A 13988-nucleotide genomic window follows, 5' to 3' on the forward strand; every position below is an offset into this window, starting at 1 on the left:
TCAACAGAGTTATCCAACATGTTCTGATTAATAGATTGAATGTCATCTTGGAGGGAGGTCCTGAATAGTCTCTGTCTTTTTAAATATATATATTTTTTCTAATTATAAAATAGAACATGTTCATAAATACATATGCATTATCTGGAAGAAAAGATATTATAGGTATATTCTACTTTTATAGAGGAAGAGTGATATAGTGGCTAAGAATGTGGGCATTAGAGTAAAACTATTAGGGTTTGAATCCTGGCCCTTGGATAAGTTAGTTTCTCAGTGCTTCGATTTTTTCTTTTTCTTTTCTTTTCTTTTCTTTTCTTTTCTTTTCTTTTCTTTTCTTTTCTTTCTTTCTTTTTTTTCAAGGAGGGAAAATATTTTTGTTTCCTCAAATCCTTTTGGATTTAATTTAATTTAAATCCTTTTGGATTTAATTGATTTGCATATTCTATCCTTAACTTTTACATCACCAGAAATATTTTTGGATGAAAATAGAATATAACAATGCCACAAATATTATTCAAAATTCTTTCAATGAATACAAATTATTAGGAAAATAAAATGCTATGTGTAAAATTACCTCAGGCTACTTGGAAGAATATAAGCAAAAAAAAAATCCAAAACAACTCTTTCTCTACATAGCTGCTCTTAATAGTCAATTCTTAAAATTGCTGCTGTGTTCTAGAAGCAATGAATCCATAAAAATTTATTGATTGAGAACCAAAACCTAATATCATACATTTATATAAAGTCTCAAAGCATTTCCCCATACCTTTTGAGTCAGAAGTAACAATTTTTCTATAAAGACTGTAACACGGGTGTTTTAAACTTGGTGCTTTGTTTTCTTACAGGTAAAAGAGGAATTATTATAGTACTATTTCATAGTGATTTTTTTAAAGATTTATTTATTTATTTTTGGGGGGAGGGGTAAGGGAGAGGGAGAGAGAGAGAATCTCAAGCAGACTCTGCACTGAGCATGGGGCCTAAGGACCCCGAGATCATGACCTGAGCCGAAACCAAGAGTCGGTCTTAACTGACTGCTCCACCCAGGCACCCCTCATAGTGATTTTTTAATCAACTTCACTGAGTTTTGACAATTCTATATACCCATGTAACCACCACCCCAATCAAAATATAGAGTATTTTCATCATCTCCAAAAATACCCATGTGCCGCTGCTTCGAATTACTCTCCCTCACCCATACCCAGACTCAGCTAACCACTGATCGATTTTCTTTAACTATATAGATTTTCTAGAATTTTATGTAAATGAAACCATACAGTATATCTTTTTGATATCTCGGTTCTTTCACTCAGCATTATATCAGTGAGATTTATCCATGTTCTGCATGGCAGTAATTTGTTCCTTTTTGTTGCTGAGTATTAAATTTGTTTATCCATTCACATTTTTATGGCATTGGGGTCATTTCTAATTTTGGGCCATGATAAATAAAGCTATAATGAACATCTGTGTACAAGTCTTTATATGAGCATGTTTTCATTTCTGTTAGGTTGCTGGGTATATGGTAGGTGTATGTTGAACTTAAGAAACTGCAAAACTGTTTTTCAAAGTGGTTATACTGTTTTACATTCCTATGAGCAGTAAATGAGAGTTCTGTCCCTGCCACATCGTTGCCAACACTTGGTATGGTCAGTCTTTTTAATTTTAGAGATTCTGGTCTGTGTGTTGTGGTAACACATTGTGGTTTTAATGGGTATTTCCCTGATGACTAATGGTGTTGAGCATCTTTTCATGTGCTTTTTGGCCACTGGTGTATCTTCCTTTGTGAAGCGTCTGCTTAAATCTTGTCTACTTTTATTTAATAATTTAATTGATATATTTATTTTTAAGATTTTATTTGACAGAGAGAGAGAGAGAGAGAGAGAGAGAGAGAGCATGCACAAGCAGGGGGAGTGGCAGAGGGAGAGGGAGAAGCAGGCTCCCCGCTGAGCAGGGAGCCTGACATGGGGCTGGATCCCAGGACCTTGGGATTGTAACCTGAGCCAAAGGTAGATGCCCAACCAAATGAGCCCCCCAGGTGCCCCAAATCTTGTCCATTTTTAAACTGAGTGGTTTGTCATCTTATTATTGGGTTGTAAGAATTCTAATTTTTAATTTATCAATTTTTTCTTTTATAGTTAGTGGTTTTGGTTCTGTGTAAGAAATCCATGTCTGTTTCAAGATCATTGAAATTTTCTTTTAGAAGTGTCATCTGGGGCAGTCCTGGATGGCTCAGTCAGTTAAGCATCCAACTCTTGATTCCAGCTCAGGTCTTGATCTCAGGGTCGTGAGTAGAGCCAACATAAAAAATAAAAAAAGAAAAAGAAAGTGTCGTATGGGGTGTGATCCATTTTGAATTAATTTTTGTGTGTACTATTAAGGAAGGGTTGAGGTTAATTTTTTTCCTTATGGATATCCAGTTGATCCAACATCATTTGGTGAAAGGATTATTCTTTCCTTAACAAATTACCTTGATACATTTATTGGAAAATTATTTACCTTATATGTGAGGATCTATTTGTGCACTCTATTATGCACAAACATTTGGCAAACTGGCGCAAGGCCAAACCCTGCACATGGCCTGTTTTGTACCACTCTTGAACTAAAAATAAAAATGATTTTTACATTTTTGAAGGTTGTTATTGTTGTTGTTGTTAAAGGCAAAGAAAAATATGTAACAGAAACCTTATAAGGCTCACAAAGCCTAAAATATTTACTGTTAGGACCTTTACAGAAAAAGTTTGCCAACCCTTGATCTCAACGTCCATCCATATGCCAGTAATTACTACCTTGATAACTGTAGCTTGAAATTACGGCTTCAAAACATCTAAATGCTTCAACTTTTTTTTCAAAGTTGTTTTGGTTATTCTAGATCCTTGGCAGCTCTGTATAACTTTTGGGATCAATTTGTAGATTTTTTCAAAAAAGCTTCATGAAATTTTGATTGGGATTCTGTTGAAATTCTTGATCAATTTGTAGAGAAGTGACATGTTACTGTTAATGAGTAGTCCAGTGCAGCATATGGCATCTTCATTAATTTAGGTTTTATCAACTTATCTTTAACAATACTGTGACTTTTAGAGTATAAGTCTTATGCATCTTTTGTTAAATTTACCTCTAAGTTGGGCAGCTGGGTGGCTCAGTTGATTAAGCATCCGACACTTGGTTTTGACTCAGGTCATGATCTCATGGGTCATGAGATCAAGCCGCTGCTACCCACCCCCCACCCCTCCCAACTCCTGACTAGGCCCCTGCTGAGCACGGAGTCTGCTTAAGATTGTCTGTCTCTGCTTGTACCCCCACTCACGCATGTGCATGCACGTACATGTCCTCTCTCCCTCTCAAATAAATAAATAAATAAATAAATAAAATCTTTAAAACCAAACAAACAAAAAAACCAGGCGTCTGGGTGGTACAGTTGGTTAAGCACCTGGCTCTTGGTTTTGGCTCAGGTCATAATCTCAGGACAATGAGATCAAGCCGAAAGTCGAGCTCCATGCTCAGTGGAGACTGTCTGAAGTTCTCTCCCTCTTCCTCTGCCCTTCCCGCTTGTGTTCTTTCTCTGTCTCTCTCTAAAATAAATAGATCTTAAAAAAAAATTTTACCCCTAAGTCTTTCATGGTTTTTTTTATGTAAAAACTATTATTTTAAAGTTTTTATTTCTGCTTGGTTGTTGCTGGTAATAAAATACAGTTGATTTTTGTACGTTGATATTGTACCCTAATTCCTTGCTGAGATCACTTATCAATGCCTGTAGCTTTTTCATGGATTCCTTAGGATATTCTGCATAGGTGATCATGGATTTGTGAAGAAAGATAGTCTGTATGATTTTTATATCTTTGGGCACCTGAGTGGCTCAGTCGTTAGGCGTCTGCCTTCGGCTCAGGTCATGATCCCGCGGTCCTGGGATCGAGTCCCACATCGGGCTCCCTGCTCGGCAGGAAGCCTGCTTCTTCCTCTCCCACTCCCCCTGCTTGTGTTCCTGCTCTTGCTGTCTCTCTGTCAAATAAATAAAATCTTTAAAAAATAAAAAAATAAAAAAAATAAACAACTCTTAATATTGCAGAAAAGTAGTAAACATATATGGAAACTACAATGTAGTACCCTACTTACAGTACAGTTGAATATTGAATTTAAAATAAGTTTAAATGTACATTGTGCATTGAATTTATTATATCCAAAGGGAACAAAAGCCCCCTTTTTAAAAAGTTTTTTATTGTGGGGCACCTGGGTGGCTCAGTTGGTTAAGCAACTGCCTTTGACTCAGGTCATGATCCTGGAGTCCCAGGATCGAGTCCCACATCGGGCTCCCTGCTCAGCAGGGAGTCTGCTTCTCCCTCTGACCCTCTTCCCTCTCGTACTCTCTATCTCTCATTCTCTCTCTCTCTCTCTCTCAAATAAATAAATAAAATCTTTAAAAAAAAAAAAAAAGTTTTTTATTGTGTTAATCACCATACATTACATCATTAGTTTTTGATGTAGTGTTCCATGATTCATTGTTTGTGCATAACACCCAGTGCTCCATGCAGAACATGCCCTCTTTAATACCCATCACCAGGCTAACCCATCCTCCCACCCCCTTCCCCCCTAGAACCCTGTTTGTTTTTCAGAGTCCATCGTCTCTCATGGTTCGTCTCCCCCTCCGATTTCCCCCCCTTCATTCTTCCCCTCCTATCTTTTTTTTTCCTTAACATATATTGCATTATTTGTTTCAGAGGTACAGATCTGTGATTCAACAGTCTTGCACAATTCACAGTGCTCACCATAGCACATTACCCTCCCCAATGTCTATCACCCGGCCACCCCATCGCTCCCACCCCCCCCACTCCAGCAACCCTCAGTTTGTTTCCTGAGATTAAGAATTCCTCATATCAGTGAGGTCATATGATACATGTCTTTCTCTGATTGACTTATTTCACTCAGCATAACGCCCTCCAGTTCCATCCACGTCATTGCAAATGGCAAGAGCTCATTCCTTTTGATGGCTGCATAATATTCCATTATATATATATATATATATATATATATATATACACCACATCTTCTTTATCCATTCATCTGTCAATGGACATCTTGGCTCTTTCCACAGTTTGGCTATTGTGGATCATTGCTGCTATAAACATCGGGGTGCACCAAAAGCCCCTTTTTAACCTCTAAACAAAATCAGTAGTAAGTAAACAGATTCACAGACATCTGGTTTGTTTCATTTTTGTTGAAGAGCTTACATGTTTGCTGGAAGTGCTATTCATTAAGATGCATTTATCATGGGGCGCCTGGGTAGCTTAGTCAGTTAAACGTCTGACTCTTGATTTCGGCTCAGGTCATGTTCTCAGGGTTGTGGGATCAAGTCCCATGTCGGCCTCATGCTGGGTGTGGGCCTGCTTGAGATTCTCTCTCTCCCTCTCCCCCTCCCCTCTCCAAAAGATGCATTTATCAGTTTCATATTCCTAAAGCTAGCTGTGGTTACATTTGATTTTTTAAGTCTATTTTATTTTATTTTTTAAAGATTTTATTTATTTATTAGAGAGAAAGATTGAAAGAACACATGGGAGGAGGGGCAGAGGGAGAAGCAGACTCCCTGCAGAGCATGGAATCATGGGATCATGACCTGAGCCAAAGGCAGGCATTTAACTGACTGAGCCACCCAGGTGCCCTTAAAGTCTATTTTAAAAATAACAGGACTGGTGGGGCATCTAGGTAGCTCAGTTGGTTGGGCAGCTGCCTTTGGCTCAGGTCATGATCCCAGAGTCCTGGGATCGAGCCCCGCATCGGGCTCCCTGCCTGGTGGGGAGCCTGCTTCTCCCTCTGCCTCTGCCTGCTGCTCTGCCTATTTGTGCGTGCTCTCTGTCAAATAAATCTTTAAAAAAAATAACAGGACTGGTTATAGTTTAGAATGCACTGATGTTCATTTTCTTCACCTGAAGATATCGGACTATTTTCTTTTTCTTTCTTTTTTTTTTTAAGATTATTTATTTGTCATTGAGAGAGAGCGCGTGAGCGCACAAGCAGGGGGAGCGGCAGGCAGAGGGAGAAGCAGACTCCCCACTGAGCAAGGAGCCCGATGCAAGACTCAATCCCAGGACCCCGGGATCGTGACCTGAGCCGAAGGCAGATGCTTAACCAACTGAGTCACCCAGGCATCCCTTGGGACTATTTTCTTGTGAATTGTTTTGTTTTTTTAAGATTTTATTTATTTATTTATTTGAAGATTTTATTTGAGAGAGAGATAATGAAAGAGAGCACAAGCTGGGAGGAGAGGGAGAAGCAGGCTCCCTGCCGAGCAGGGAACCCGATGTGGGGCTCCAACCCAGGACCCTGAAATCATGACCTGAGCCCAAGGCAGCCACTTAATCTACTGGACTACCCAGGCATCCTTTAAGATTTTATTTTTAAGTAATCTCTGCATCCAACATGGGGCTCGTGATCAAGAGTTGCATACTCCACTGACTGAGCCAGCTAGGTGACCAAGTTAATTTGTTAAAATGTGGAATATATGCTTTAAATATAGATACTAGGAGAAATTACTGTTTGTTTGAATTACTGTAGCAAAGTATAAGTATCTTTAGAATCTCCTTTTTAAAAAATAATGTTTTTGCAAAGCCTAAATCAATAAGTACCAAGTCTTTCATAGACTTTTTCATAGAACTGTCTGGTTAACTGAGGTTAGTTTGTTAGATAGTCGTTTGTTAGATCTCTGGTGATGAGAAATGATTTCCCCTAACCTTCCAATAAAGCGAGTAGACACACACAGCTTTCATTTTCTCCTATTACTGAAACAGGCAGAGGGACACATGCATGTTATTAAAAATTAAGTTCAAAACACTTAAAATACTTCTATAGTAGAAATTTGAGGGGCACCTGGGTGGCTCAGTCAGTTAAGTGTCTGCCTTCGGCTCAGGTCATGGTCCCAGGGTCCTGGGATCGGCCCCACATCGGGCTGTGTGCTCAGCAGGGAGCCTGCTTCTCCCTCTCCCTCTGCCTGCCTGTCTACTTGTGATCTCTCTCTCTCTCTGTCAAATAAATAAATAAATCTTCAAAAAAAAAAAAAAGAAATTTGACTCGGGGCGCCTGGGTGGCTCAGTCCCTCTGCCCCTTTCCTCTCACCGTTCATTCTTTCTCTCTCTCTCTCTAAAATTAACAGATAAATTAAAAAAAAAAAGAACCTTGACTATCATAAGTCTCTTTTTGGAAGTTATACTGGACTGGGTAAGTGCACCAATTTCACTGTTACTTACATTTAGGAAGCAGAAGAATATTCCAGCTAGCTCAAAAGGGAGGTTTAATTACACTGACCCCTGGTAGGCTGTGTAGGTTCAGTAAGTTCTACTTTTCTCTGGCAGAATTTGCTCCTGGATTATGTGGTTCATTATTTGGCACCTTATTAGCTATTATTGTAAATATTTCATTCACATTCATTGATGTTTTAGCTGATGTCTCTGTGAATAATAAACTTGTCATCTGCATAGCACTGTGCTTCCTGGAAATCTATAGCTCTTTTATTCTAGGTCAGCTTTGTTTCCTGGTAAAGCTATGACAGTGTTGGGACTTGCTTGCCTCTGAGGTTCTTTAACCCAGTGTTTTGCTCTTGCAAAGGACTCCTCATTTGAGCTCTCCTCTTCACCTATGGCTGACTGAGCTCTTCTGTAGTACATTGGTGCTATAGGCTATAGTATCATTCTCGACCACCTGTATTGCGTATTTCAGACTTCACTGTTGTATTATCATGATAGACAGCTTGGGTTGCAAAAGCAGCCACAGTGGTACTATCTTGAAACCAGACTTGATTAGCCAACAGCAGACTCTCCCAGCAGTATTGGTTTCAACTGGCATATTTTATTTACAGTATTTGGCCTGTTGGGTCTTGTTGCTCCTCAATTGGCCATGTCCAAATTTGAAAGAAGTCCCTAATTTCAGTCTTCTAAATGAATTTCCAGGATGTGAGGTATCCATTTTTTTTTTCTTTCTGGAGGTAAAGAAACCTGAGATTACATAGGCAGCCGTGAAGCCAAAGCCTTCTGGCAGCAGATCCCAGGCATAGCCAGAGGAGACTGAGTCTGAGTCTGAGGCTGTGGCTTTGGTCAAGGCCATGTCTCCTCCTCCTCTTGATTTCTTACTTAATTCCATGTGGTTAGAGACTATACTTAACATGATTTCAGTCCTTTGAAACTTCTAGAGACTTTTTTAATTGCCCAAGCTTAGTTTTTCTGTAATGTCCTTTTGTTTGGTAGAACATTCTATAAATGTCAGATAAACTTGATTGAAGGTTGTTCATTGCTTTCTGTATCCTTCCTGCTTTTGTACTTATTCTATCCATTATCGAGAGAGGGGTATTAAAATCTCTGGCTGTAATTGCAGATTTATCTATTTATCCTTGAAGTTCTCCCAGTTTTTGCTGTGAAATAAAATACATGAATATTTTGAAGCAGTGTTTTTTAGGTGCACACAGTACATTTAGGATTGTTATATCTTCTTGATGAATTGATTCTTTTATCTTGGTTTAACGTCCTTTTTAATCCCTGACAATATTCCTTGTTCCGAAGTCTGCATTTTTTATGTTAATGTAGCTACTACTTATTTTTATTATTAGTGTGTATCTTGTAGACAGCATAAAAATTAAGTGTTGCTATTTAACCAGTCTGTCAGTCTCTACATTCTAATTAGAGTGATTAGACCGTTTACTTTTTAATATAAATGTTGATTTGGTTGGTTTGATTTAAATCTACCCATCTTGCTACGTTTTTTCTATTTGCTTTTCTTTTTTTTCTTTTCTTTCTATTTTTAGAGAGGGAGAGAGAGGGGGAGGAGGGGTAGAAGGAGAGGGAGAGAGAAAGTCTTGAGCAGGCCCCTCACTGAGCACGGAGCTTGACTCCGGGCTTTATCCCACAACCCTGATAACATGACCTGAGCCGAAATCAGGAGTCAGCTCAACTGAGCAACCCAGGCGCCCCTCTGTTTGCTTTTCTTTTTGTCCTAGCTAATCTTTTCTCTCTTTTCTTGCCTTATTTTTGATGAATTGAGTATTTTTTAAGCATTCCACTTTATCTCCGTTTTTGGCTTATTAATGATACTGCTCTCTTTTTTTAGTTGGTTTCTTCAGGGTTTACAGTGTGCAATTTTAACTTATCATAGTCTACCTTCCAGTGTTATTCCATACTATGAATAATGTATAAATCTTAGAATAGTTCATTTCTTTCTCCTATCTTTTATGCTTTTGTTGCCATACATGTATCAACTTTATATTTTACTTATAAGCCCCGCTACTGTTAATATTTTTCTTTTGAATAGTCATGTATTTTTTTCATTATTATTTCATTGTGAAGCACCCATAACATGACACTTACCATTTTTAAAAAATTTTAAGTAGGCTTCACACCCAACATGGGGCTTGAACTCATGACCCTGAGATCAAGAGTTACATGCTCTACCAACTGAGCCAGTCAGGCATCCCCCATCTTAACTATTTTTAATTGTACACTTGGGTGGCATTCAGGACATTCACTTTATTGTGTTACCATCACCACCATCCATTCACAGAACTCTTTTCATCTTGCAAAATTGAAACTCTACTTATTAAACAGCCCCCCATTCTCCCCTTCCCCCAACCCCTGGCAACCAGCATTTCACTTTCTGTCCTTCTGAATTTGACTACTCTCAATACCTCTTAGAAGCAGAATCATACAGTATTTGTCGCTGACTTATTTCACTTAGCATAATGTGCTCAAGATTCATCCATGTTAATTTTTTGTGGAATCATCATCCTGTTTTCCTTAGAGGCTGCACCAGTTTACATGTCCACCAGCAATGCACAGGGTTCCAGTTTCTCTATCAGTCACATTTTAAAGCAATAAAAAATAAGAAAAAAAGTTCTTATATTCACTCACATACTTACCATTTGCTCCTCTTTCTTGTAGATCCCTGTTTCCATATGATAACATTTTCTTTCTGCCTGAAGAATTTCCTTTACCGTTTCTTGCAGTGACAAATTCTCTTAGTTCATATTTGTTTTAGTTTTTGTTTTGCCTTTATTTTTGAAGGCTTTTCCTTTTGGATATATAATTCTATATTGGTAGCCTTTTCTCATTTAATACTTTAAATACTTTGTCCCATTGTCCTCTGGCTTATTCTTTGTTATTCTCTATGTTTCTTTTTCCTCTAATGGCTTTTAAGATTTTTTTTTTTCCAGTGACTGGATGATAGTATATCTTGGTGTGGTTTTCTTTGTGTTTATCCTGCTTGGGATTTGTTGAGTTTCTTAGATTTATGGGCTTATAGTTTTCATGAAATTCAGAAAATGTTCAGCCATTATGTCTTAAAATATTTTTTCTATTACATTCTCTATTTCTAGGACTCAAATTAGATATATATATTAGACCACTTGATATTGTTTAAAGTCACTGAAACTGTTTCTCCCCCCCTCCCCAATTTTTTTCTCTATTCTTCAGTTTGGATAGTTTCTGTTGCTTTGTCTCCAAGTCACTGATCTTTTCTTTTGCAGTGTCTAAATGCTTTTACTCATATCTGGATAGTTTTTTTTTAAATTTGAAATCGTGTTTTTCATCTCAAAGTTGCATTTAGTTCTTTATATATATATATAAAATCTCTTCTCTTTCCTTCACAGTGTTCATTTTTTTCTTTAAACCTTTGAACATGTTGGGCATATTTAAGAAGACTTTTAATGTCCTTTGCTAATTTTGTCAATTCTGTCATTTCTTTCTATTGAATGGTTTCTTTCTTGGTTATTGGTCACATTTCCCTGCTCCTTTGCATCTTTAGTGACTTTTTAACGATTTTATTTTTTTTTTAAGATTTTATTTATTTGAGAGAGAGTGAGAGAGCCAGAGAGTGCACAAGTGAAGGGGTGGGGCAGAGGCAGAAGCAGACTCCCCACTAAGCAGGGAGCCTGACTCAGGGCTCAATCCCAGGACCCTGGGATCATGACCTAAGCTGAAGGCAGACCTTACTGACTGAGCCACGCAGGTGCCCCTATTTATTTATTTTAGGGGGGGGAGACCGTGCCCTTGAGGAGGGGGGAGGAGAGAGAAGATCCCAAGTAGACTCTGTGCTGAGGGTGGAGCTCAACTTAGGGCTTAGTCTCACGACTCCAAGATCATGACCCGAGGCAAAACCAAGAGTTGGATGCCCAACTGACTGAGCCACCCAGGCACCCACATGTTTAGTGACTTTTGATGTGATACTGAACAAAGTGAATGTTGTAGATATGAGCGTTTTTGAGTGTGTTTGTCTTATTTTTTCTGTTGGCAATTAAGTTACTTGTTTACATCAGCTTGCTCCTTTTAACCTTTTTTTTTGTATAGGTTTAAAATTAAAGTGGCCTTTACTGCAAGGCTAATTTAGCTGCTAAGGTCTTACTCTATTGGTATCTCTACCAAAAGCTGTGATCTCTGGTTGGTTGAAATGCAAATATCTCCCAACTGTGTGTGAAATTTTAGAATTTCTCATTTTTCAGTTCCCTGGTTGTTCTTTGCCCAGTCTTTTGGAGTTAAACTTTTCTCATGCTTTTCTTAGTATTCAACAAAATCTCAAGGGGAGTCCCATTCAGATTTATAGAACTCTTTCTACATAGTTCCTTCCTCTCTGGAATTTAGCACCTTGACTTCCAGCCACTTCAGTCTCTCTTAAATTCTGTCTCTGTTTTATAATTTAAGCAAAACCACCATGTTGTACTTTGGATTTCCTTCCCTGCATTTGGTCCCAAATGTGCCTTCAGACAGAAATCTGGGACAGTTACACATTTAGGTTTATAATCTATTTCAAATTATTTTTTTAAAGATTTTATTTATTTATTTGATACAGGGAGAGAGCAAGCACAAGCAGGGAGAACGGGTAGACAGGGGAGAAACAGGCTCCCTGCTGAGCAAGGATCCCGATGTAGGGCTTGATTGACCTGAGTCCGATGTGGGGCTCAATCAACCTGAGCCGAAGGCAGACACTTAGCTGACTGAGCCACCCAGGCACCACTCTATTTCAAATTAATATTTGTATATGGCATGAGGTTGATGTCAAGGTTCATTTTTTTCTGTATAGATACCTATTTGTTTCAGTACCATTTGGTGAAAAGACTCTCCTTTCCCCATCAAATTATGTTGGCCCCTTTATTGCCATATAAATATATGTGTGTCTATTTTTGGACTATATTTCTTTCCATTGATTGTTGTCTGTTTTCATACTAATACTATAATGTGGCTCTTGATAAGAATTTATGAAAGATCTAATGAGTGGTTCTGACATGAAATAAATACTTCATTTGACTTTATGATGTTTTGAAAAATAGATTTTGAGTTTGAATTTGAAATAGTGTTTCCACTAACTTGAATGCAGTGTTATGCTATGTCATTTAATAATTGAATGAAGAGATATATTTTAAACTTACTTGTCTTACAGAGACCTTTTAATAAAAGTGAAATTTGGAGAAAGCATTGAGGACTTACAAACCTGCCGACTCTTAATTAAACAGTACATCCCGACAGGACTTTTTGTGGATCCGTATGAGTTGGCTTCATTACGAGAGAGAAACATAACAGAGGTACAACTATTAGAGGATTTTTTTGAGAGAGAAATTATTTTAGGGATGCTATAATTTGGATTAGGAAAAAATAATAGACAAGACAACATTGTATTTTTTATTCATTTTGTTAAGGTGTGTAAAGTAACTTTTCTTTTTTTTAGGTAGGATGAGAGCATTCTTTAAAAAGTGAGTGATATGTGTCAAACTTGTCAGTAATAAGCCAACTAAACTGAGCTAGTTAAATGCTTTTTGTTAGAATGGTTCTTAGTTTCATGACTAAGAAAATTATATGTCTTTGAGAAGATTAATGATCAATAAATACTGCTTCAGCAGCATTTAACAGTATTGTTTGAGTGACATATACATGAACACCTGTATAATTTGGATGTCAGGAAAGGAAACTGATACTATTGGCTATCTGTATGTCAGATATCTTCTTTTTTTTTTTTAAGGAAGCAAGGTAAAATTAAGCATTAGAGAAAGATTATGAACCATACCCTTTGCATAGATCAATCTTTATAACAACCGTAGAAGTATTATTTCTCCATTTTATAGATAAGGAAACTGAGGCACAAAAAGGCCAGGTAACTTATCCAGGATCACACAGGTAAATAGAAGAGCCAAGAGATAAATCCAGGGCTGTCTAATTAAAAAGTTGTTGCTCTTTCCAGAAATGAATTTTATTCCTTAGTTAACGGGGTCTCTGACTTTTGGTAAAAATCACTTGGGGCCACTTTTTGTGCAGATTATGTCTTCCTGGGAAAGCTTAATTCAGTAGGTCTAGATTGGACCCCAAAGTGTGTTTTAACAACTCAGATGATTCCTATTAAGAAATTTTGGGAAGCACCGTCTTTATTCTTAAGATTATAATCTATATGTGAATATAAAAGAGGCAAAATAGGTATACTTGGAGTCATTTATGATGACAATTTATTTCTAATTGTGGTTTAGGCCAATTTCTTCACGTATTTTAATTATTTAAATTTTTTTTGAATAGGTAATTATATTCTCATGGTTCAAAATTCAAGAGGTATAAAAAGGTGTACAATGATGAGCTTCCACCTATCTCAGCCCCCATTCACCAAGTTTCTTTGTGTGTTCTGGGTTTTTTTTGTACATATATAGCAGTTTAGATAAACAGGTTCACATATATGGCAGTCTCAGTAAATATATACATGTGGAAATACCTCATTGCTTTTTTTTCCTCATTTCTTTCTTTCCTTCACTGAGTCATGAATTCTGAATGAGGCTTTTAAAATTTTAAATAATAGATTTCAAATTTAAATGTGGTTCTTGGCTTGTAGTGACATGGATTGGAATCATATTTAAACCTACTTAATAAAATTGCCTACCATGTTTTAAGAAAATGGAATTTTTTTGCATAGGAGTACCCAAAAAGAGATCACATGCCCCCCTCTTGGGATAAGATTGGGTATGTGCAGATTAATTGTAACAAGAAGACTGGGCAGGC

General features: G+C 37.5%; 1 protein-coding gene and 1 pseudogene across 1 annotated transcript in view; one reads left to right on the forward strand and one right to left on the reverse strand.

The window, feature by feature from the left end:
• PIGX (phosphatidylinositol glycan anchor biosynthesis class X) overlaps window positions 1–13988 on the forward strand; it is a gene marked incomplete at its 5' end in the record, with an annotated part of 34813 nt that overhangs the window by 5432 nt on the left and 15393 nt on the right. The window contains one exon of the mRNA XM_028101086.2: window positions 12394–12535. Within this exon, the coding sequence (XP_027956887.2) occupies window positions 12394–12535 (142 nt within the window). The remainder of the gene's footprint in view (window positions 1–12393; window positions 12536–13988) is intronic.
• Window positions 7271–7874, reverse strand: LOC114207136 (ras-related protein Rab-5A pseudogene; annotated as a pseudogene).

This window comes from Eumetopias jubatus, unplaced genomic scaffold, assembly GCF_037043125.1.
Source record: "Eumetopias jubatus isolate StellerSeaLion01/CBP00866 unplaced genomic scaffold, mEumJub1_p1.0 scaffold_1, whole genome shotgun sequence".
Classification (NCBI taxonomy): Eukaryota; Metazoa; Chordata; class Mammalia; order Carnivora; family Otariidae; genus Eumetopias; species Eumetopias jubatus.